At 57.4% G+C, this 21,407-nt stretch overlaps 1 protein-coding gene across 1 annotated transcript in view; it reads right to left on the bottom strand.

Annotated features, from left to right (window-relative positions):
* Positions 1-21,407, bottom strand: part of TMPRSS6 (transmembrane serine protease 6) — a 33,717-nt gene that overhangs the window by 5,240 nt on the left and 7,070 nt on the right. The window contains exons 4-14 of the mRNA XM_047786356.1: positions 21,098-21,288; positions 20,818-20,859; positions 17,142-17,346; positions 13,774-13,910; positions 12,224-12,336; positions 11,834-11,943; positions 4,137-4,282; positions 3,662-3,760; positions 2,584-2,697; positions 1,135-1,251; positions 615-783 (exon numbers count right to left, since the gene is read on the bottom strand). Of these exons, the coding sequence (XP_047642312.1) occupies positions 615-783; positions 1,135-1,251; positions 2,584-2,697; positions 3,662-3,760; positions 4,137-4,282; positions 11,834-11,943; positions 12,224-12,336; positions 13,774-13,910; positions 17,142-17,346; positions 20,818-20,859; positions 21,098-21,288 (1,443 nt within the window). The remainder of the gene's footprint in view (positions 1-614; positions 784-1,134; positions 1,252-2,583; positions 2,698-3,661; positions 3,761-4,136; positions 4,283-11,833; positions 11,944-12,223; positions 12,337-13,773; positions 13,911-17,141; positions 17,347-20,817; positions 20,860-21,097; positions 21,289-21,407) is intronic.

The following is a 21,407-nucleotide window of genomic DNA, read 5'->3' as shown; positions in this document are numbered from 1 at the left end:
GCTCCAGGCCTTTGGCTCCGACTGCGCAGACCCGGGTCACAGGAGGAGGTGGGGAGGAGAGAGGCCGGGGCCGTGTGTGCTGGGGGCGGGCCTGGGGTCCAGGACATGGGACTGCAGGTGGAGAGGAGGTACTACCAGGCCACCACACAGATGGGGACGATGTCTACCGGACGGAGTGAGATGTCCCTTCTTGTGGGCTTCTCTGAGCCTCCTCCCAGATCACAGGCAGGCACGCCTGGAGGAGCGGGGTCACGGCCTCTGACCAGGTCAGGCAGTTCTGTTCTCTGCTGTACCCCAGGGTCTAATGCAGCCCCTGGCACATACTAAGAGCACAACGAATACTGCTGAATGAATGAATGAGCACACGAATGAATCACAGGCGCAGCGGAAAGCAGGGTACCAAAAGTGGAGCACAGAGAGGTTGAGCAATATCTCCAGGGCCACGGAGTATGTTTATGGTGGAGCCCCGACTGAACCCAAGTGGCGGCCAGTCTGAGGGGCTTCTCCGCCACCCCACCTTTCCCTCTGTCTGCTTAGATCTCAGACACACTGTACTCTCTTGCCACGGCCTTCCCTGCCCCACCTCTCGTGGCCTGTGTCCCTGTCCCCCTCACCTGTCCTCCTGGAAGCAGTGGGCAGCTGTGATCACCCAGCGGTCAGCGATGAGGGCCCCTCCACAGATGTGTCGGCCCCGAACCTGGAGGCTGGCCTGCCACGGCCACTCACCCTCGGAGGACACGGCCCCGCCCACGATGCGGCCCGAGGGGCCCTGGAGGCCACAGTCTGGGGGTGGTGGTGGGGGAGCAGGGATGGACAGAGGGGGAGGGGCGGGAGAGAACCAGTGAGCAAAGGACACAGCGACACTGCGAAAGGGGGGGGGGGGCGTGGAGAAGAGCGGCAGAAAGAGGAGAAGGGAGCTGGAGGAGGAGAATGAAGGCGGGAGGGAGGGAGGTGGCCGGGACCCACGAGGGGGCAGAGGCGGGGTCGGAAGAGACAGAGGGACAGAGGCCAGCTCTCCCTCCAGCTCCCCCGCCCCCCGGTGGGGGGCCCTCCTTCCCTCCCACACTCGAGGGCCCAGCAGAGGAGGGGGGGTCCTGCCCCCCCCCCATCGAAGCCCCCAGGTGTTGGGCTCACCGCAGTGCTGCTCGTCGGAGCCATCCCTGCAGTCGGGGTGCCCGTCGCACTGCGGGTTGGGCTTCTTCACGCAGCTGCGGTCCTCACACTGGAAGGTGAAGGTCCCGCAAGGCACCCCTGGGATAGAGGGAGTGGGGGCAGGGCGCAGAGGGTGGGTCCCTGAGCCCGAGGGAGCCTCCAAAACCAAGCCCGGGGAAGACAGAGCCTGGAAGAGGCCGGGAGGTGACTGGGGAGGGGTCTCTTGACCACACTAATGGGTGTCCTGAGGCTCCTGTAGGGTCCCCTAGAGGCAAGCCATGTCCCCTCCCCACCCCTCACCCCCTCAGCCTGGTCGGTTGAAAGCGATGCTTCCCTCTCAGGCTGGGGCTCCTCACCGCAGGGTCATGCCCCCCCAGGTGTGGTACCTGAAGGCAGACCTGTGCCTCCACTTTCAGACCAGCCTCCCAGAGCAGGGTTATGCCTCTCCCATCAGACTAGGGCTCCCCGCTTAGCCTGGCACCCACCTGGCCCCCCACCTGCTCCTCACCATGAAGAGCTCTCTGCTCCACCACCCAGCCTTCACCTCATCTCCTTTCCTCCTCTATTTAACTTCTATGTCTCCTCAAGGTCTAGTTCAAAGCCCACCTCCTCTAGGAAGCTTTCCCAGCCTGATCTCCTCCTTGCCCTCCAGTCTCCCTATGCTCCTGGACGTGATGTTCAAAAGCCTTTGGGCCAGAGAGAGTCACCCATCATTTTTTTTTTTACTATCAAGTAATCCCCAGAAGGCTGAGACCACATCTCTGGTATCTTTGATTCCATTTCCTTAGTCTGCTTCGCGCATCCCTGGGTGGCATGCAAGTGAAGGTTGGTTGGTCAGATGGATGGATGGATGGCTAAACCTTGGAGGCTCAGACAGGAGATTGGGCAGACCAACAAATGGGTGGCTTAATGGTCTGGTAGGAAGACTGACAAGCAGCTATAAGGGTGGATGAATGAGTGGATGTAAGGGCCAGTGGGCATACAGGTAGTTAGAAAGATCACTGCATGGATGCATGTACATCGGCATTCATGGATGCATGGAGGAAGGATGGAACAAAGGACATATATGGACAGGTAGTTGGGTAAATCAGTAAATGGATCAATTGGTGGTTTAGTGGGTAGAGAGAGAGGCGGTTAGACAATGGGTGAATGGGTGAGTGGAGGTATGAATCAATGGTCAGACAAGGTGGTTGGAGAGACCAGAAGATGGATAGATGGGCAGGTGGGTGGATGGATGGATGGATGGATGGATGGATGGATGGATGGATGGATGAACAGACAGATGGACATACAGCATACTTATAGATGGGTTGGTAAGTATTTGGACCAGAGGGCAGAAACCTTTGCAGGAGAAGCATGCAGAAGGGCTGGGCTCTCTGGCTGAGCCCATTCTTTATTCTCCCTCTAGATACCGGCCATACCCTGCCCTACCTTCCTGGCACTGCTCTTCATCACTCCCATTGAGACAGTCGGGCTGCCGGTCACAGACCCTGGACAGTGAAATACACGTGCTGTCCTCTTGGCACTGGAATGTGGCTCTGCAAACTGCGTGAGGACACAGAGAGGGGACAGGTGGGAGGAAGCCAGAGGCAGCCGGCTGGGACTTTGTGCTGCCTGGAGAATGCGTATTGGGTCTCATTTTGTCACGCTCACACATCTCTTTCTCAGCTCCTTTACACCTGAGTGTCACAGCCACCCCGTGAGATGCCCCATTTCATGGGTGGCAACAGAAAGGAAATGACTTGTCCAAGGTCACCTGGTTGAGCCAGAACTTGAAGCCAGATGTTCTGGTTTCAAATATGAGGCACCTCCCCCAGCATGAAGGCACGATCAGCCCAGAGGCAGGCACGTCTCCCTTCCCTCCTGCTTCTCTCCCCACATACGTAAAATTTTGCTGGGATGGGGTGAGCTGGGGAGATGAGACAAGAACAGGCTTCCCTGGTGGTGACTCTGGGGGCCAGAAACCAGGATTCAGAGGAAGAGGTAAACATCCAAGAGGGTCCTGGCTGGGGGGCCATCAGGACCCTGAGCCCCTTCTGCCAGGGCTGGGCACAACCTCAGGAGGAGTTGGCAGCTCCAGCCTGAAACCCTAGAGTGAAGGGTAGGGATGCCACTCAAAGGAGGGAGATGGAGGGTTCTCTCCTTGGCACCCTGGGCCTGCCCATCCCAGCTTCAGAGCCTTCTCCTTCTGGTCCAACTCTCCCTCATGTGCTCTGTTCCTTCTTGGACGGCTGGCTGGACAGAAGACTGGGCGTGATGGCCTGGTGGCCAGAAGCCCTGAGCAGAGAGTCAGGACACCTGGGTCCCAGCTTGTCCCTGCCACTGCTCCATGGGGTGGCCCTGGAGAGGCCCCTTGCCCACTCTGTGCTTCCATCTTGCCCACGGAGAGCGCCCTGCTCCCTGGATGCGGCTGGTGGGAGCTGTCCATGGTGGTGGCGCTCTCGAAGGGGTGGGCTCAGCGCAGTGCAGCCGGATGTGGGGAGAGAGATGGGAGTGGGGGACTGCTCACCGCAGTTTCTCTCGTCCAGGCCGTTGGGGCAGTCCTTGACCCCGTCGCAGGCAGGCACACAGAGTCCATTCACAGAGCAGAGGAACTCTCCGGGGCAGGCTGGACAGGGAGGGCGCCATTAGGACACACGTCACCATTGAAACACGTGCAAACGCGTCGCATCTGTGTGCTCATGTGTGTACCCACGCGCACACGTGCCTGTGTACATGGGCCACGTGGACATACATGTCTGGGTACAGGCACGCAGCATACAGGCTGGTATGTATGAGTATGTACATACCTCGTGGACACGCATGACTGCCGTGCACACGTGGGCACACACAAAGCTGCATACGTTTGTGCACACATCTGCACAGGCACACTCACACACTCCTCCTGCCAGCTTCTCAGTGCTTTCTGGGACAGGCGAGAGGCAGGGAGAAGCTGCAGAGGGTTTGGGGGTGCCCGCCCCGCCCCCCAGCCTGCCCACACTCACGATCCGACTGGTTGTACAAGCTGTAGTGCACCTGCACGCCGGGCCCCGTGAGGGAGATCTGGGAAGTGAAGTTGATGGTGATGCCGGCGGTGGCCACCACGGGGATCCTCTCGGCATAGGGCTGCAGGGTGCGCAGGCCACACAGCCTAGGGGTGACCAGTGACAGACTCAGACGCAGGGCCACACGGGCTGGTCCAAGGGAGGGGACAGCCTGGGGGCCCAGGCGCAGACAGAGCAAGGACAAGGCGGCCAGAGAGGAAGGGGGAGCCACACCCTGACCCCACCCCCCCCTCCTCTGTCTTGATGTCTCCCCAGGGGTGACGGCTCACCCCCAGCATCATCTAACAATCAGCTTGGCTATGTCACTCCCCTGCTCAAAAGCCCTCAAGTGGCTCCCCATTGCCTGCAGGATAAAATTTCACATCTGGATTCCAGTCCCATTCACCTAGGAGCTGTGAGATTCTAGCAGGTCAGGGTCCTTCTCTGAACCTCACTTCCCTCCCTTATAAAATAAGGGAAATTACCATCTCTGTTGACCTGACATCTGACAAAACGCCCCAATGCCTCAGTAGATACAAAAGTCCTTGACAGAGAGTTCCTGCTGTGGTGCAGCAGTAATGGGCCTGACCAGTACCCATGAGGATGGGTCATTCCTGGCCTCACTCAGTGGGTTGAGGGTCTGGCATTGCTATGAGCTGTGGTGCAGGTGGCAGACTTGGCTCGGACCCTGTGTTGCTGTGGTGCAGGCCGGCAGCTGCAGCTCCTATTCAACCCCTAGCACAGGAACTTCCACATGACATGGTTGCAGCCCTAAAAAGCCAAAAAAAAAAAAAAAAGAAAAGAAAAAGTCCTTGACAAGAAGGGACGCTGCCCCCCGTGCTCTGCGTGGGGTGAGAAGGCAGCCTCGGTCTCCAGTCAAGCCTGTCCCGCCCACTGAGTAAGCCTCCACAGCCCTGGTGGCTTCCTTGTGACTCTCTGGCCATGAGGGAGGCACGAGTGCAGTGCGAATGGGCATCACCTTCTCCGAGCGTGGCCACACTCGGGTGGGCCCATCCCCCAGCCTCAGGAGCACACGTTCATCCCAGCCGGACCCCCAACCCCACCGATGATGCTCTTGATCCTACAGACCGGGTGGGAGACCTCCACAGACAGACAGAATACCCCCAGAGAGCAGGTAGCCATCCTCCCATCTCCAGGGTGGGAGACCCTGGGGCTCAATCCCCCCGTCGTGTCTGGTCCCACGTGGCCTGGCAGAGCAAGTGGGTGTGTGTTCACGGAGCAGGCGCAGCCACGCCCCCGGAAAGGCGGAACCCTCCTCCGAGAGCAGCCTCGATTTCCCTGCCTTCCCCCAGCGGGACATCCTCACAGACCCGAAGGGGCGGCCCCCATCAGCTCATGGGAATGGCCCCACAGAGAAGGGAGTGTTTGCACAGAGCAAACAGAAATGCCTGCATGGATGAGGGACATGCACCCAGAACACAGGCGGGAAGATCTGCCGAGAGAGGTGAAAATGCCCCCCGCTGAGAAGGTAGGAGGCGGTCAAAAGAGCAGGTGGGAGTGCCCCAAAGCATGATGGGAGCCTCCCACAGCCGATACAGCATCCCATAGACTGGTCCCCTAACTCCTGGGGGCAAGGTGGGGGGCAGAGACTTCCTCAGAACTTCTAGAACATGGCAAGCCCTTAATAGTTCACCTAAATAATCAGTGAGTTAATCAATGAACCACTGAGGAAGAGCTTGGGGGTTGTTTTAACATCCCAAGGTGTTGGGGGGCGGGGCAGAGCTGGACCTTCTGGTCCGGCGCCTCCTTCATTAAAATCCCGAGGCCTCGTGGCAGGGCATCTCAGCAACGCCACCCTGTGAGGAGGCATTGTTCTCATCTCATTTTTCAGATGAGGCTCTGGAAGGGACGTGCTGGGCTGGACCCGAATCCAGCGTCCGCAGGAGCCAGGAGGCTGCCCTGAACCCGCTCTTTGGGTAGGTAGGCTCCCTGACCCTCAAGGCCACCTGAGCTCCAGAGGCTGAGCGGTTAGGTCCCCCATGGCCCCCCCTCAGACCTGGCCTAACCTACAGCCTCCCTATACTGTCTGGCTGCAGTGGCCGTTTTCTTGCCCTCCTACCAATAAATAATTCTGGGGGGCCCTGGGGGTCCAAAGTAAAAATTATTTTTATGTAGAGCAGAAATTGACACAACGTGGTAAATCAACTATAATTAAATTAAAAATTATTTTTATAATAATTCTCAAGTTTTCACCCTCCTTCTCCCACAAGGATAGAGTGGAATTTTCCAGAGACTACATGAGGTCTGATATGGTAACCCACTGAATGCAGAAACAGATGTGGGGAGATTCAGTTGGGGTGTATTCATCCAGTTATTAAAGAAAGTTGCAACAATGCAAAACGATGTTATTTTTCCTCACCAAATGTTTTTAGCTTTGGGAAATATATTTAATTTTTCATAAAAAATGTCCTTATTATTTTAAATGAATTGATAAATGTTTTTAACTGTTCTTAGTTTTAATTTCTAATACTGTAAACATAGATTATAAATATGGTTTTCATACAGGTTAAAAAGTCTTTGGGGTGCTCAGTAATTTTAAAGAGTATAGAGAGTTTCTGAGATGGGAGTTTTTGAAAACGACCTAGCCTCCCACAGGCCTGGGGGACCAGAGAGGGATAAGGTGCCACCAGGGGGCGTCCCTGAGCAAGTCTGGCCTTTATCCTTTTAAAACTAAGCAGGAGTTAGGCTGCCACTCGGCAGGTTAAGAGCCCAACTAGTATCCATGAGGATGCAGGCTGGATCCCTGGCCTCGCTCAAGTGGGTTAAGGATCTGATATTTCCGTGAGCTGTGATTTAGGTTGCAGATGTGGCTTGGATCTCACGTTGCTGTGATTGTGGCACAGGCCAGCTGGTGAAGCTCCAATTGGACACCTAGCCTGGGAACTTCCATGTGCCGCAGGTATGGCCCTAAAACAAAACAAATGAAACAACCCAGGCAAACAAGGGGGTTTTGTCATTTGTTTGTTTTTAAAGTATTTAAACAAATGTCATTAAGGATTACTGTCCCCAGAGAAGTGCCCTGGGGAGCAGACAGGGCATCTGGGGGCTGGGAATACTGAGCAGGGGGAAATATGGGACAGGTACATCCCCGAGGATATTTAAGGTTCGGGGGCCTGGGGCACTGTCCCCACACGGTCATGGAGAGAGTGTGGAGAGACAGGGAGGGGCCACAGCTGGGTTGGAGGGCATTGGAATGTTGATAAGAATTTGAAGGCTGCATGGTCACGCCAGCCTTGGCCGGGGGCTCTAAGGCACCAGCACCTGCCAAAGGGACATCTTTCTACTGGCATCCAAGAGAGAATTCCAGAAGCCATCTGTGGTTCAGCCTGGTACTCAAGAGCCTACCCAGTCTGGGTAGCATCTTAGTTCTCACTCTGGAGGCCTGGGGCAGAATTGGAGATGGCAGAATTCCCGGGGCAAAGCCTTTCGTTAACAGGAGCCAGAAAAGAATTCAAGGCAGAGGCTATAATCTGGCGATTTACGCTGAATCGCTCAACCTATAGATGACCTGTTTAGTCTACGTGGTGTTAAAAAGTTTTGTTGTTGTTGTTTTTTCCAATGTAGTTGCCAGCTAATAATTTCATCTAATAATCTAGATTTTTGCATCTGAAAAATAAGCCCCAGAAACACTGGCTGGAAGTAATCAGAAGCTACCTGAATTAGGCAAGGCACGTGTGGTCCAGCTAAGCAGGCCCCTCCCTCCCTCTCCCCCACGCAACCTGCTTCATGGAACTACGTGCTGGCCTGGCCCCTTTGCATATCTTCCTTTCTGGTTCCTGCTGCAGTGCCTTCTGGGAGAAGGTATGCATCCTCTGGCTCTCCCATTCCCCCCCATCCACCGAATGTTGTCCCCTCCCCTACAGACCTTCTCCCGAGAGCACCAGAAGTCAGAAGGCTATGGAGCCCACCTCTCATCTCAGCTACACAGTGCTGGGAGTCTGAAGGCACGTTTTTGCACTGGGCCCTGCCTTGCGCCTTCTCACTTCTCTGGATTTGGGGAATTTTCCTTCTTGTTTCACCTGGACAGTAAGCAGGGACCTGGTCAACCCTCTATATCAGCAACTCTACACGGGGAGGAGTTCAAGAAAGATTGGATGGTGGGTGGATGGATGGATGGAAGGAAGGATGGGAGTTCCCATTGTGGCTCAGCTGGTTAAGGACCAACTAGTATCCATGGAGTTGCAGGTTCGATCCCTGGGCTCACTCAGTGGGTTAAGGATCTGGCGTTGCCATGAGCTGCAGCATAGGTGGCAGACGTGGATTGGATCTGGCGCTGTTGTGCCTATAGTGTAGGCTGGCAGCTGCAGTTCTGATTTGACCCCTAGCCTGGGAACTTCCATACGCTGCAGGTGTAGCTATTAAAAAAAAAAAAAAAAAGAGAGAGAGAAAAAAGAAAAAGAAAGACGGAAGAATGGGTGGTGTGGGTGTTTTTATGGATAGATGGATAGAAGAAAGGGTGGGTTGGTGGATGGACAGATGGATTTTGGATGCATAAATGGAAGGAAGGAAGGAAAGAAAGAAGGGTTGTTGGATGGATGGATGGTTGGATGGTTGGATGGATGGATCAGTGGAAGAGGGGGTGGATGGATCAATCAACGGATAGACATACACATTCCTTTCCCAAAGGACAGGCTAAATGGGGTGGAGGATCAGAGAAGGCAAGCACTGAAAAAGGAGGTCAGTAGTGTCTGACTTGGTGGCCAGAGCGGTGTACCTGAAGCTGCAGAGCTGAGGCTGAGCCTGGGATTTGCCACATGAACTAGCTGTGTGCCCTTGGGCATCTGACTCAACCTCAGCAAGCATCCATTTTCAGGTCGTAAGAGAGGGTGCCAGCTCCCTGGTAGGATATACGTGAGAAATGATTTCTCTGAAAACCAGCTGCTGATATCGTCAGGCTGTGAGCTCATTGCGGACAGCAGCTGGAGCCCCTCCTGCCACGTGGCCAGCACCCGGCAGTTCCCCAGGGAGCCCCTGTGACCGTCCAGGGGCTCAGGAGAGCAGGAGGGCCACCCCAGAGCCAGGCCAGGCCTGAGGGGCTCCAGCTAGGCCCAAGGAGCCAATGGCTCTGCCTGTCCCCATGGGCAAAGTGGAACTGGTTGGGCTGATCACAAAAAAAGTGACATCACAGGGGAGGAAGCTGGCAGGAGGTAGGTTCCCGGAAAGGGGGAAGCCAGTGCCGCACTGACACCCAGCTGGAGTGGGTTCTGCGAAATGGAGCAGCTGGTGGCCGGATTTCACGAGGTCAGGTCCCTCCCCCACTTCCAGGCCACTCAAAGGGCATGAGGCCTCAGCCACAGAGAAAGGGGGTAGAAAACGGGGAAGTGGGGGGATGGCAGAAGGGCTTAGAGGAGCAAGGTGGTGCGCCCAAGACACCTGCCAGCGGAGGGGGCCCAGGCCAGCCTCTCCTCATCACCATGCTGGCCCTGAGGCTGAGACCCCCTCTGCCCCACCCGCCCTCTGTGGCTTCTCACCGATGGCCATGCCGGGCCGAAGGACCGTGCCCTCCCCTCCCTGCAGACCCTGTGCCTGGAAATCTCCCAACTCTTCCCCAGGCCGCTCATGTCTCTGCCGCCCACACAGGCAGATTTTCCAACAAATGCTCATTCACAGAATTTCCCAGCAACTGCATAGGATGATCATTATCAAAAAAAGATCATAACGAGAGGAAACGGTTTGTCCCGTGCTTACAACCTGCAGGCACACTTCTGCCTTTCCTTCCACACGCAGACACGGGCAGGAGCCTGGGGGCAGACGGACAGGGGGACAGGGGGCTCCACCTGAGAGCCCCGGACCCTGAACAAAGGTCGGAGAAGACAGAGGTGGGACTCCCCGGGCTGCTCTCGGAACGGAGTCCCTTCAGCAGGCGGGTGGGTGGGGATGCCTTGGCCAAGGGAGGGAACAGCCAGCACGGCTGCTCAGAGGCTCTGCTGGAAGGCTCCGTGCTGACGTGGACACGCATACGGGCACGGAGGCACGCACGTGCCCGCCCATGCCCCACGATCTGGATCACACTGCTTCGCTCGGCTTTGGTTTCTCTAGTTACGGGCTGGGTGACTTCATTCAAATGCCTTGCCCTCTCTGAGGGAGCTCCGTGAGGGATCAGGGCAGCCATGATCAGCAATGCCACCATGTGCTGGGACCTGTAGGACAGCGTGGCCTCTGCTCTCCAAACAACACAGGGCCAGAGTCACCCCATCAGATGTCAGCCCCAAACAGCCAGGCCTGAACTCACCCCCTCAACATGTCTTCTTTTTCCTTTTAATCTCGGCCCCTGATACATTGCAAAAACCCTGAAAGGATGCCGACGAGTCAGCACACATCCCTGCCCCTGTCACCTTTTGTCTGGCTGCTGCTTTTCCATAGGATCAAGCGATAAGCAAAAGACATGAACTCAGACACCAAGCCTAGAGTCCAAGAACTCCGGAGTCCTAGGACTTTCCAAATGTAGTGTGTTGGAATCTTGGATACTCAAAATCTGTGAGACCGAGAAATCAAGAAGATTGCATATTAAAATCTCAGACTCCGTTGGACCCCTAGGAACCAGGGTTGGAAGGGAGGGCAGATCTGTTAGATAATAGATCTAATAAGATAACATTCTCATCAACATCCTCGGACCCCAGACGGGGAGGGCTCTCCCCAGTTCTGCAAGGCTACTCTGAGATGCCTTCTCTCTCCCCAAGACTCTGTCACCCCACAAGAATGGAGCCAGGGAAGGGGGTCCTCCTGATGCCCCCCCTTGCCTCCCACATCCCTCCCACTGCTCCCCCTCACCTGCCGCCCCATTATCACCTGCCCCTGAGCCGCTGTCTCTTCCTCGGTGGGATGCTCCCGCACGGCTTTTGGACATGGAGCTCCTCCCATCATAAAAATGCCCGCCCCTGAGTGCCCTGATTCTCCCCTCTCCCCAGACCTGCACTGTCTCGGTTCCCCACCTCCCTGCCCACTCTGCCCCTTTGCAGCTGTCAGGACCACCAGGTTGCCAGCCCTGGTGGGCATTTCCCAGTTCTTATCCTACTGCTCAAGCTGCAGGCACACTGATCAGAGGATGGCTTGTCCCCGCTGTGTCCTGCCCACCTCCCCAAGGGACAGGAACTTCCTCAGGAACTTTGTCACAAGGGGGGCCAGGGGCAGGGCAGGTAGCAGGGCTAGTGCCCACAGGGGACACTGGGGGATTCAGGGTTTCTCTGGGCAGTGGCCAGATTAGCAAGAGCAGCGCTGACCCTGGCTGGGCAGCTTTCCAGCCCAGAAGCCGCTTGATTTTGGGCAAGAGAAGGGAGCAGGATAATGGAAGGGGTGCCTCCAATTGCACTCGGGTGGGCTTAGGGAAAGGCACCTAGCGCCGCTGAGTTCTGTGGTTCTGCATCATCTCATTTAAGGATTTGGAGTGCCAGACAGTGGGGTGACAGTGCCCACGGAAACGAAACCATTTTCCTCTCGCTAGGATCAGCATGCAAGGTGACTGAGGACAAATGTGTGTCTGAGACCCCTGGGTGGTGGCTGGGGGAGGAATGGGGTCAGGGGCCAAGCAACAGTCCTGGCCTTTGCTCTCTTCCTATGCGCCCCCTCCGAGGTCCCAGACTCGGGCTCCCAAGGGGGGTTACCTATGGGGAAAGGAAGGGGGTTCCAGGGTTGGGTACCTCCGGTTCTGGATGGTCCACTGGCCCTGCGTGCAGGGCATGTCATATTTCTGCCTCCGAAGCGCGTAGGCGTCAAACCAGAGGGCCAAGCCATAGTCCAGGGAGGGCACCTGGGACAGAGGAGCTGGTCAGCAGGTGGCCCCACTTCCCTGGACAACAAAAGGAGAAGGAGGCCTGCCGAACAGAGTACTGGCTAGGGCTGAGGTTTGTTAGTCACTCAACAAACGGGCATCACCATGGCTAAGAGAGCCATCCCCCCAACCAACCTCAGAGGGATTGGCACCCAGAGCCAACAGATGGTGCTTCAGCAGAGGCAGGTCAGTGCTCCCCTCCCAGCCGGGGTCTCTGGAGGTCTACAGGGTGCTCCGGGCAGAGGGTAGGCGGGCTCACCGTGAAGTGCCAGGAGCAGTGGGTGCTGGGTGAGTAGTAGCTGGGGAAGTATGGTGTGCTGAGGACGCCCTGTGGCTCCAGCCGGTCCTCCAGGGTCAGGTTCACCTCGCAGGCTGAACCCAGAAAGCAGAAATTATACGGGGTCGCTCGGCCGCACCCCATGGCACTTCCCAACAGGTGCAGGTCGGGGGCAGCTGAAACCCCACCACCCCTACTCCCACTAAATGGTAGAGCCTAATGGTTGAGTGTGAACATGTGACCTTGGACCTCAGTTTCCCCATCTGTGAAATGGAGACCAGAACGGTACCTACTTCATAGGGTAGCTGAGTGGCATGAACAGGCATGGCATGCACTAGGTGCTCCATAAGTGTTTGCCACGGACAACAGCTGTGCGGCCCCTGACCTCTTACTGAATATGTTCACTGCTGTGCCAGGCTCACAGTTACAGGAGTTGGGGGAGAGGGAATTGTTCCCCATTTCAAAGGTGAGGTTCAGAGAAGATGCGTGATTTGGCTGAGGTCACACAGTGAGAGGGCGGGGAATGGGGAGCAGGTGTGTCCCCAGCTGGCCCACCACCTTCGATGGAGTCAGGGTTCTAAAGCCCTCCATTCCCCTCCCCCTGGAGCTACATCAGAGATGCCCGGGAGAACGGGCCGGCTCTAGCACCTTCTCAGCCCCAGGGACTCCCAGAGGGTCACCCGTGGACCCGGGGCACTACCAAGAGACCAGTGGGGTGGACACCAAGAGAAGGAGGGGGAGTAGGCAGAAAGAGGAGACTGGTGGCAGAGGCAGGGGTGGCGGCAGCTTGCACGCCGGCTCCGGTTCGTAACCTCCCTTCCACCGAGCCCAGGAAACGGCACAGTTCACTTTGCTGCCCAGAGGCTGCTGCTCTCTGCCCAAGGACAACCAGCCAGTGGGTGTGAGGCGGGGGTGCTCTTCCAGAGAAAGGGGGTGGGAGAGGGGAATCGGGAAGCAGAGGAGGGTGGGGGAGGCTCAGTGGGGCAGCCCGGGGGATCCTTTCCCATGAAATGCAGTGAATCACCCACCCCTGCGCATCCTATGCCATGTCCAGGGAGAACTGCGCAGCGGACCTTTGGCATGAGAGGGTTGTCTGAGGGACCCCAGCCTCCAGACTCGGCCAGGGTGGGTGCAGAGGGAAGATGGGCAGGGGAGGGGGTGTGGAGAGGAGACACGGAGAAGGATGGGGGCGAGAATGAGAGCGGAGAGGAGGGAGGACCAACAGTCAACTCTGCAACGAGAGAGTCAACAACAGGGCAGGAGGGACCATGAGGGGGAGGTGAGGGGGAGGGAGGGGCGGGAGAGGGGATGAGGTCAGAGTGAAGAAATTGGGGGCAGTGGAGCAAGAATGGGGGGGAACTGGGGTGGGAGGTGGGGGTGGGGAACAGAGAACAGAGGTGTTTCCAGAACCTTCCCTGCCCCGCCCCATCCCATCCCCGACCAGAACGAAGAAGGTGAAGGCAAGTCGGAGGAGCAGCCCAGCCTTCTGCCCTGAGCCCTTCCCGTCCCCTAGGGGCCCCTGGCCGCCTCACCCTGGAAGGCCACGGGCTGCACGGAGAGCACGAAGGGGTCACAGTAGCTGTACAGGCCCTTCTTCCAGACCACGGCCATGACGGCGCCCGACGCCAGGACCTCCAGCACAGGCTCCTGGCGACTGCAGCCATAGACCCTGGTGAGACAGAGAAAGGTGGCTGGGGGCGGGGCCTGGGAAGGTCCCCCAGGAGGGCAGAGGGCTGCCGGGAGGAGCAGAGGAGGACAGACTGGAAGCCTGTCCATCCGGGGCTTTAGCCAGCCCACTGTGTGTCCTTAGGCAGGACTCTGACCCCTCTCTGGACTGACTGGACACCCCGTAAGGGTCAGGCCACCTCCCCAGGGGAGAGAGGCCAGGAGGGGGGTAGAGCTTACGATTTAACTCCGACGGCTGACTCCCAGTCCCACAGCACCCCTCCACCCCCTCGGAATCCCCGGGACCCCTGAGTGCCCAGCAGGGAGATTGGCACAGATGGGCACCTGTGGGGGCCACAGCCCACAGCTGCCGCCCTTGACTATGGCCTTGTTCTGGGCTGGAACAGAGAGGACAGGTGTGCGGTCTGGGCCGTGGGGCAGGCGGCGCCGAAGAGACAACAGTATCTTAGAATTCTAGACCCTTAGAGGAAGGTCAGCCTTGAAAAGGCTCTTCGGAGATTGTCAAGGTCACTGCTTGGTTTCCAGATGGGGAAACAGGCTCCTGAACATGCTGGGGCCCCGCTCTGTCCACAGCGGAGACAGGCCTGCAACCCTGCCTGGTGACCCCCGCTCCATCTGTGCCCCGGCTCCGCCCATTTCAGAAGGGGGCTCCCGGCTTCTGCCTCACTCCTTGCCAACCTCTGTCAAACTTCCTCTTGTCTCCCACAGAATCCTCTGGAGCCCTTGCTGATGGGCAGACCAATTCCCAGGAAGTTAATAACCGTGCCTCCCCCAGAAGGGCTGCAGCAACATCCAACGTGGAGGTACTGCCTGCCTGCCCACCCTGGGCCGCGTGGACTTGACTGGTGGGAGTGGCCGTGATGGGGGCACTGCAGGCACCCAGGCGAGGGTGGGGAATCCAAGCACAGCCTCAGAAATGCCGCCTGCAGCAGCCCTGGCAGCCCTGCCACTGGTGAGAGATCAGTCAGCGCTGCCAGGAGTGTCCCCAGTAGGGTCCTGCCAGGAGTGTCCCCAGGGGTGCTGGGAAAGGCCATTTCTCCTGGCCTCTGCCCACCCAGGCACTGGTCCCCGCTTTCTCAACCTCCTACTTTGGGCACGGGGGACCTGTGGTCACTGCCAGTGCACACCGTCCCCCCACCTCTCTGCTACCCCCTCCTCTGCCTCCGGGGGCTCCTCCCCTCCAGAAGGTGGGAGGTAAGATGTTAGGATTAAGAGGGACCTGATGTCACCTTTTGTTTTTTTTGTTTTTTGTTTTTTTTTTTAGGGCTGCACCTGAGGCGTTTGGAAGTTCCCAGGCAAAGGGTTGAACTGGAGCTGCAGCTGCCAGCCTACGCCACAGCCACAGCCACATCCAGGCCAGATCCGAGCCGCAACTGTGACCTACACTGCAGCTCACTGCAAGGTGGGATCCTTAACCCACTGAGCGAGGCCAGGGATCACACCTGGCTCCTCGTGGATACTCGTTGGGTTCTTAACCTGCTGAGCCACAGCGGGAACTCCCCAAGGTCACCTTAAATGGTCGCTTTTAATGTTGGAAACTTTTTTTACTTACTTAGCAGCTGAGCCCTGGTTGTAACTAAAACAAGGTGAAAGTGTGGAGGCTTCCCCCCCTCCGACCCCGACTCTGTCTCCCCATCACCACTAAGGTGCCCCCGCATGGTCTGGGGTGCATTGGAGGACCCCTCGGTCTTGTCTGACCCATCCTTTTACAGCTTCTCCGAGGGTCTGAGAGGGAGTAAGCAGGCTGGTGCCACAGGGAGTGGGGAGAGAGCTCAGCCGGCCACAGCAGGCTGAGGGGGGGTGGCTGGGAGAAGCCCAGGGAAAGCCCTGAAGCGTCCCCGCTCTGATCAGGCCTGGAAATCAGATGGTGTCTGGCTTCTCTGAGCTTCCCAGAGCCCTCCAGGAACCCAGCCCACGCACACCCCAGACTGAGGTCACCACTTGGCAGGGCGGGGTGGGGCTGCAGAGGAGGGCGCAGCCTCACAGCTCAGAGACTCAGAGAGGCCCTGTGGAAGGGGGCCCGGGAGAATGCCCAGCGCATTCTCCAGCACAGCCCTTGATCTGAACTTGCGGGTCCCAGCCCCACGCAGCCGGGAAGCCGGCCCAAGCAAGACAGGGGGAGGCAGCAGCCTCGTGCCCCAGGGCTTCCCCCACCTCCTACAGAACCCTGTAGATCCACGGCCCTCCACCCCCACCCTGTAGAAAGGTGATCAGGCTCCTGGAGGCCAAGGTCATTTCCAGCCCCTCCAAGGTCTCCCCTCCACCCACCCCCTGCCCGCCTTCTGCATTCCACGCCTTATCCTAAAGTCCTGCTCCTCTGCTCAAGAACTTCCCGTTCGTTCCTCGCTGACCAAGTGTGAACATTCAGACTGCCCTTGGCATTCCATGCCCTTTATGACCCAGCCCCAGCTAGACTCTAGATGACGAGGGATAGTGGATGGCATGGGATGTTTAACGGGTATACGTAATGTACAGTGATACTGGTGCTTACTATGTGTGAGGATCTGGGCACAGAGGGACTGATGAAAATTCCCACCATAACCCGGCAAGGTAAGCGTGGTTGTGCACCTGTTTTACAGGTGAGGAAACTGAGGCTCAGAGAGGCAAAGTAACTTGCCTTAGGGCACACAGCTAGGAAGTAGCAGAGTGGGGCCGGAAGTCTGGGGCTGCCAGATTCTGAAGCATTCTAGCAAGATCATGTCACCTCCCAGAGCTGACTTTTTTTTTTCTTTTAGGGCCGCACACGTGACACATGGATGTTCCCAGGCTAGGGGCTGAATCGCAGCTGCAGCTGCCAGTCGCAGTCCCTACAGCAACGTGGGATCCGAGCTGCTTCTGTGGTCTACAGCACACAGCTCACAGCAACGTTGGATCCTTAACCCACTGAGTGAGGCCAGGGACCGAACCTGAGTTCTCATGGATACTAGTTGGGTTCATTACCACTGAGCCACAAAGGGAACTCCCAGTGCAACTGTTTTGTTACGAATGGGGAAACTGAGGCTGGGGGAGGGGGAGGGGTTGCCCACAGTACAGTCTCCCCTCGCCACCCCGCTCTGGGCTAGCCTCCCTGTCCCCAGGTACCAACTGCGGGGGCCAGCGTCACACAGCCCCTTGTCTCAGAATCTGGGGGTGGTTTTGACCCCACCCCTCCATCCCCTTCCCATTCCCAGCACCCCCCCTGCCCGCCCCCCGCCCCGCCTTCCCAGGGACTCACGAGGTGATGAGCCTCCCCTCGAGGGGCCCCGCCACGTCGTACATGGCCAGCCGGTCCCGGCAGTCCGCCAGCGTCCACTCGAGCCGGAGTTTGAGCATGAGGTCCTCGGGACCCTGCAGGTGCCACAGGCAGCTGGAGGCCAGGTGGTCGGGTCCCTTCAGCCGGAGGACCTGGCCCCGGCCCACGTAGCTGTAGCGGTAGCAGCCTGGAGCGGGGGAGAGGGACAGGCCCCCTGACCCCTGTTAGCTGGGAGGAGAGACCCGGGGTGGGGCCAGCCCCGTCAGGTCCTCACCCGGGCAGGGCTGGGGGCGGGAGAGCCGCTGGTGGGGATCAGCCCCGAGGTGCTCAGTCCCATCTCTCTGTCCCGCTGCTGCTCCCATCTTCAGCCTCCTCACCCACCCACTCGTTCACCGGCTCATGCATTCCTTCCCCTGCTGCACTTGGCGAGTACCAGAGCAAGGCCCTGTCGCTGCCCGGGAGCAACAAACTTTGGGGACAGATACAGATGCAGGCAGGACAGTGACGGCTGCCTGCTGAGCGGGCAGGGGACTCCAAGGCAGGAGGGCCAGTTGGAGGAGGGAGGCAGGGCTCAGATCACGCCAGGAAATGAGCCTTTTCCTCCTGTGGCCACAGGAGCCATGGAAGGTTAGGCAGGGCTGGAATCATAGACTCCTCTGGCTGCTGGGAGCAAGGCTGGGGAGGCCGGGAGACTGGGGGCGGGGACTAGTTCAGGGGCTGGGAGGTGCCCAGCAGTAAGAGGAGCAGCTGAGGGTTTCATTGCAGGTGGAGAGAAGGGGGTATGTTCCAGGGGGGCTGAGAGGCCGCCCAGGTGGAGGAAGCGAGTGATAACCAAACCACGAGAATAAACAGATGGCACTTAGCCAGCGCTTTGATGCCTGCAGGGAGCTGAGCTCAGGGCCATGCACCTACCATCTCATTTAATGGCTCCATGAAATAGTTTTTTGGGGGGTTGGGGTTTTTTTACGTGTGTCTTTTATTTTTATTTTATTTTATTATTATTATTATTTTGGTGTGCCGCCCGGGAATCAAATGTGTTTCTTTTATTTTTGAGGGCTATACCCACGGCATATGGAAGTTCCCAGGCCAGGGGTCCCATTAAAGCCGCAGCCACAGCAACGCCAGATCTGAGCCTCATCCTTGACCTATGCCACGGCTTGGCAACGGCAGATCCTTAACCCACTGAACGAGGCCAGGGATTGTACCCACAACCCCATGGATACTAGTCAGGTTCTTAACCCACTGAGCTACAACGAGAACTCCCGAGAGCTCCATGAAATAGTTTCATTGTTCCCATTTTACAGACCTGGGCCAGAAAACCTAGATTCCTCTAATCTCCACCTAGTCTTTCCTGGGGCCCAGTTTTGTCCTCTGTAATGTGGGGGCAATGACAATTCTTGCCTGGTTGTCCCAGAGCTTAGGGAGGGTGCATGTCTGAGTTCTCAGCATAGTGCCTTGCACACAGCAGGTGCTCAGTATGCATAGTGACAGTTCTTCTTTAGGTGGATGTGCGGGGAGGGAGAAGGTGGAGCTGGGGAGAAAGTTCTGTGACTTGTCACCATTTTCACCTATACCACCCACCCACCCATCCATCCATCCATTCATTCAGCATTGTTATTGGGCACCTACTCTGTGCTTGATGTAGGCTCCAGGGACCAGCAGAGGTCCACGGGCCATAAGGATGTCATTTAAACCTCACCAGGAGCCTGTGAAGCAGGGAGGTTGGGTGCTCTGCCAGGAAGCACTAGGGGTGCGGGCGTGAGCCCCAGATGTGGGAGACAGCCTGGTATGTGGGGCGTTCACACTCTGCCTTATCATCCTGGCTCCACCTCTCATCCACTGTGTGACTCTGGGTCAGTATCTCAGCCACTCTGAATTCTGTGAGTTCCCATTGTGGCTGGGAGTTCCCACTGTGGCTCAGTGGTAATGAACCAGACTAGTATCTGGGAGGGCGCGTGTTCGATCCCTGGCCTCGCTCAGTGGGTTAAGGAGCTAATGTTGCCGTGAGCTGTGGTGTAGGTCACAGATGTGGCTCAGGTCTGGCGTGGTTGTGGCCGTGGTGTAGGCTGGCAGCTACAGCTCTAATTTGACCCCTAGCCTGGGAACCTCCATGTGCCATAGGTGTGGCCCTAAAAAGGAAAGGAAGGAAGGAGGGGAAAAAGGAGGAAAGGTCTTTGGGGAGCCTGGGAGAAAGTACATGACCTTGTGTGTTCTCCCCTGGCCTTTGCTCCTGCTCGTCCCTCAGCCCAGAGTGCCCTCTCCCCTGCAGGACCTGACCGATTCCTGCCTTTCCTCCTGTCCTGAGTCTGTTGCCTCCTCCTCCATGAAGGCTTCAGGGACCCCTGGTCAGGAGCAACTCCTTCCTCCCTCCAGAGGCCATCCCTTGCTCTGCTTTGGATCTCGGCCCCTGGGGATCCATCTCTGTCCCCAGGGCAGAATGATTCCCTTTCTGCATTGCCTCCAGGATCTCTCTTCTAACCCTGGCACTTGATGTTGTGAGAATCTGTTTATGTGTCTGTCTCCCTCTTGGGGCTTGGAGCTCCTCTGAGGGCAGGGGTGAGGACAAGGTCAGGTGGTGTCACCAGAGCAGGTATGGGGCCTGGCATGGACAGGATGCTCCAAAAGCCTGTTTAAAGGCTTTAAGGAAGTTCCTGTTGTGGCTCAGTGGAAACAAACCTGATTAATATCCACGAGGATGCTGGCTCGAACCTTGGCCTCGCTCAGTGGGTTAAGGATCCTGTGTTGCTGTGAGCTGTGGTGTAGGTCTTAGATGCAGCTTGGGTCAGGCATTGCAGAGGCTGTGGCGTAGGCCGGCAGCTGCAGCTCTGATTCAACCCCTAGCCTGGGAACTTCCATATACTGCAGGTGTGGCCCTATAAAGCCAAAAGAAAAAAAAGAAACTTCTAGGTGGTCTAGGAAGAATCTGAGAACGTAGGAGCTCATGCTCAGAGTCACAAGGTACAGTAGCACAGGTGGTGCACTGCACAACTCCAGGCGTCTCCAGTCATAGAGACTACAACGTGGGTATCACTCCCTGGCATTGTGCAGCACAGGGGTCCTGCTGGTGCTTTACTTCCCAGGGCTTAGCAGGAATACTGTGAGCCTCTTGGAGAAAAGCAAGACTCTAGCGACAGGGCACAGGGGCACAGGGGAGGGCTGTGAGGAGAGGCCAGGTTAGCCTGGCTGGCTGAGAAAGGAAAGGAAAAGGTGGAGAGGGAGTATCCTTGAGAGTGACAGAAATATCTCCAAAGACTAAGTTTTAAAGCCAAAGCACACCTCGAGTTAGCAAGATTATTTTCTACCGTCAGTGGAAACGGTGGATCGTGGGCAAATGGAATTCTATGACAGAAAAGCAGGGTCATGTTTATGTGCAACTAAATCTGCTACTCACTCTCGCACCCCACACATGCAGCACGTCCATACTTCTGTACAAGATACACACGTGTTCACACCGGTGCAACACCTCCTCTCCTCCCCCCAGAGGTGCCCAGCCTTGTTCAAACCCATCACCAAGTCCACCATGGCACCGCCTGGGTGCCCCAGGCCACTCCCCTCTGCACCCACCATGAAAGCCATGTGGACCCCCGACACTCGACCAAACCAAGAAAAACACCAACTCAAAGGAAAGTGGAGAGTTTGAAACACCAAAGTCGCCTACCCAGCGTGGAATTCAGTGCAAATATGTCTTTCACGCTGGCTTCTGTTAAAAGGAAAGGAACAATCAAATAAAGAGATAAAAAATAAATAGAAACACAAAAGGAAAATAAAAATAGAAGAGGCCATCAGAGCCAGCCTGACTGAGCTCTACCCTGACCGCCCATCCTCCCCGGGGGCCGCCCCTCGGTCCTGGCTCTTGGCCACCTGGGTGGGGGCCCATCCCTGAAAGCGCCCCAGCCCTGGTGGCAGCCTTCCCAGGCCTCCCCTGCCCCGGTACTGACCCAGGATCACCAGGCCCTCGGGGTCCACCTCATACTCGGCCCTGTAGGCAGCGGCGGCAGGGGCCGAGCTGTTGGCCGTGGACAGCAGCTCCTCCACCAGCAGGGCCCGCACCACGTCGGGGCTCAGCATCGGCCGGCGGTGCTCAGGGATTTGGAGGATGAACCAGAAGAAGCAGGTGAGCGGTCCCTCCCTGAGGTGGGCAGAATTGAGAGGGGCTGGCGAGGGAGTGTGGCGTCTGGGCCCCAGCGAGCACTTACTACCTCTCAGGCATCGGAAAGCCCGTGGGAAGCTTTGAGGGAGGTGCTCTCA

Source organism: Phacochoerus africanus, chromosome 7 (assembly GCF_016906955.1).
Source record: "Phacochoerus africanus isolate WHEZ1 chromosome 7, ROS_Pafr_v1, whole genome shotgun sequence".
NCBI classification, from domain to species: domain Eukaryota; kingdom Metazoa; phylum Chordata; class Mammalia; order Artiodactyla; family Suidae; genus Phacochoerus; species Phacochoerus africanus.
This window is presented reverse-complemented; position numbering and strand designations above follow the sequence as displayed.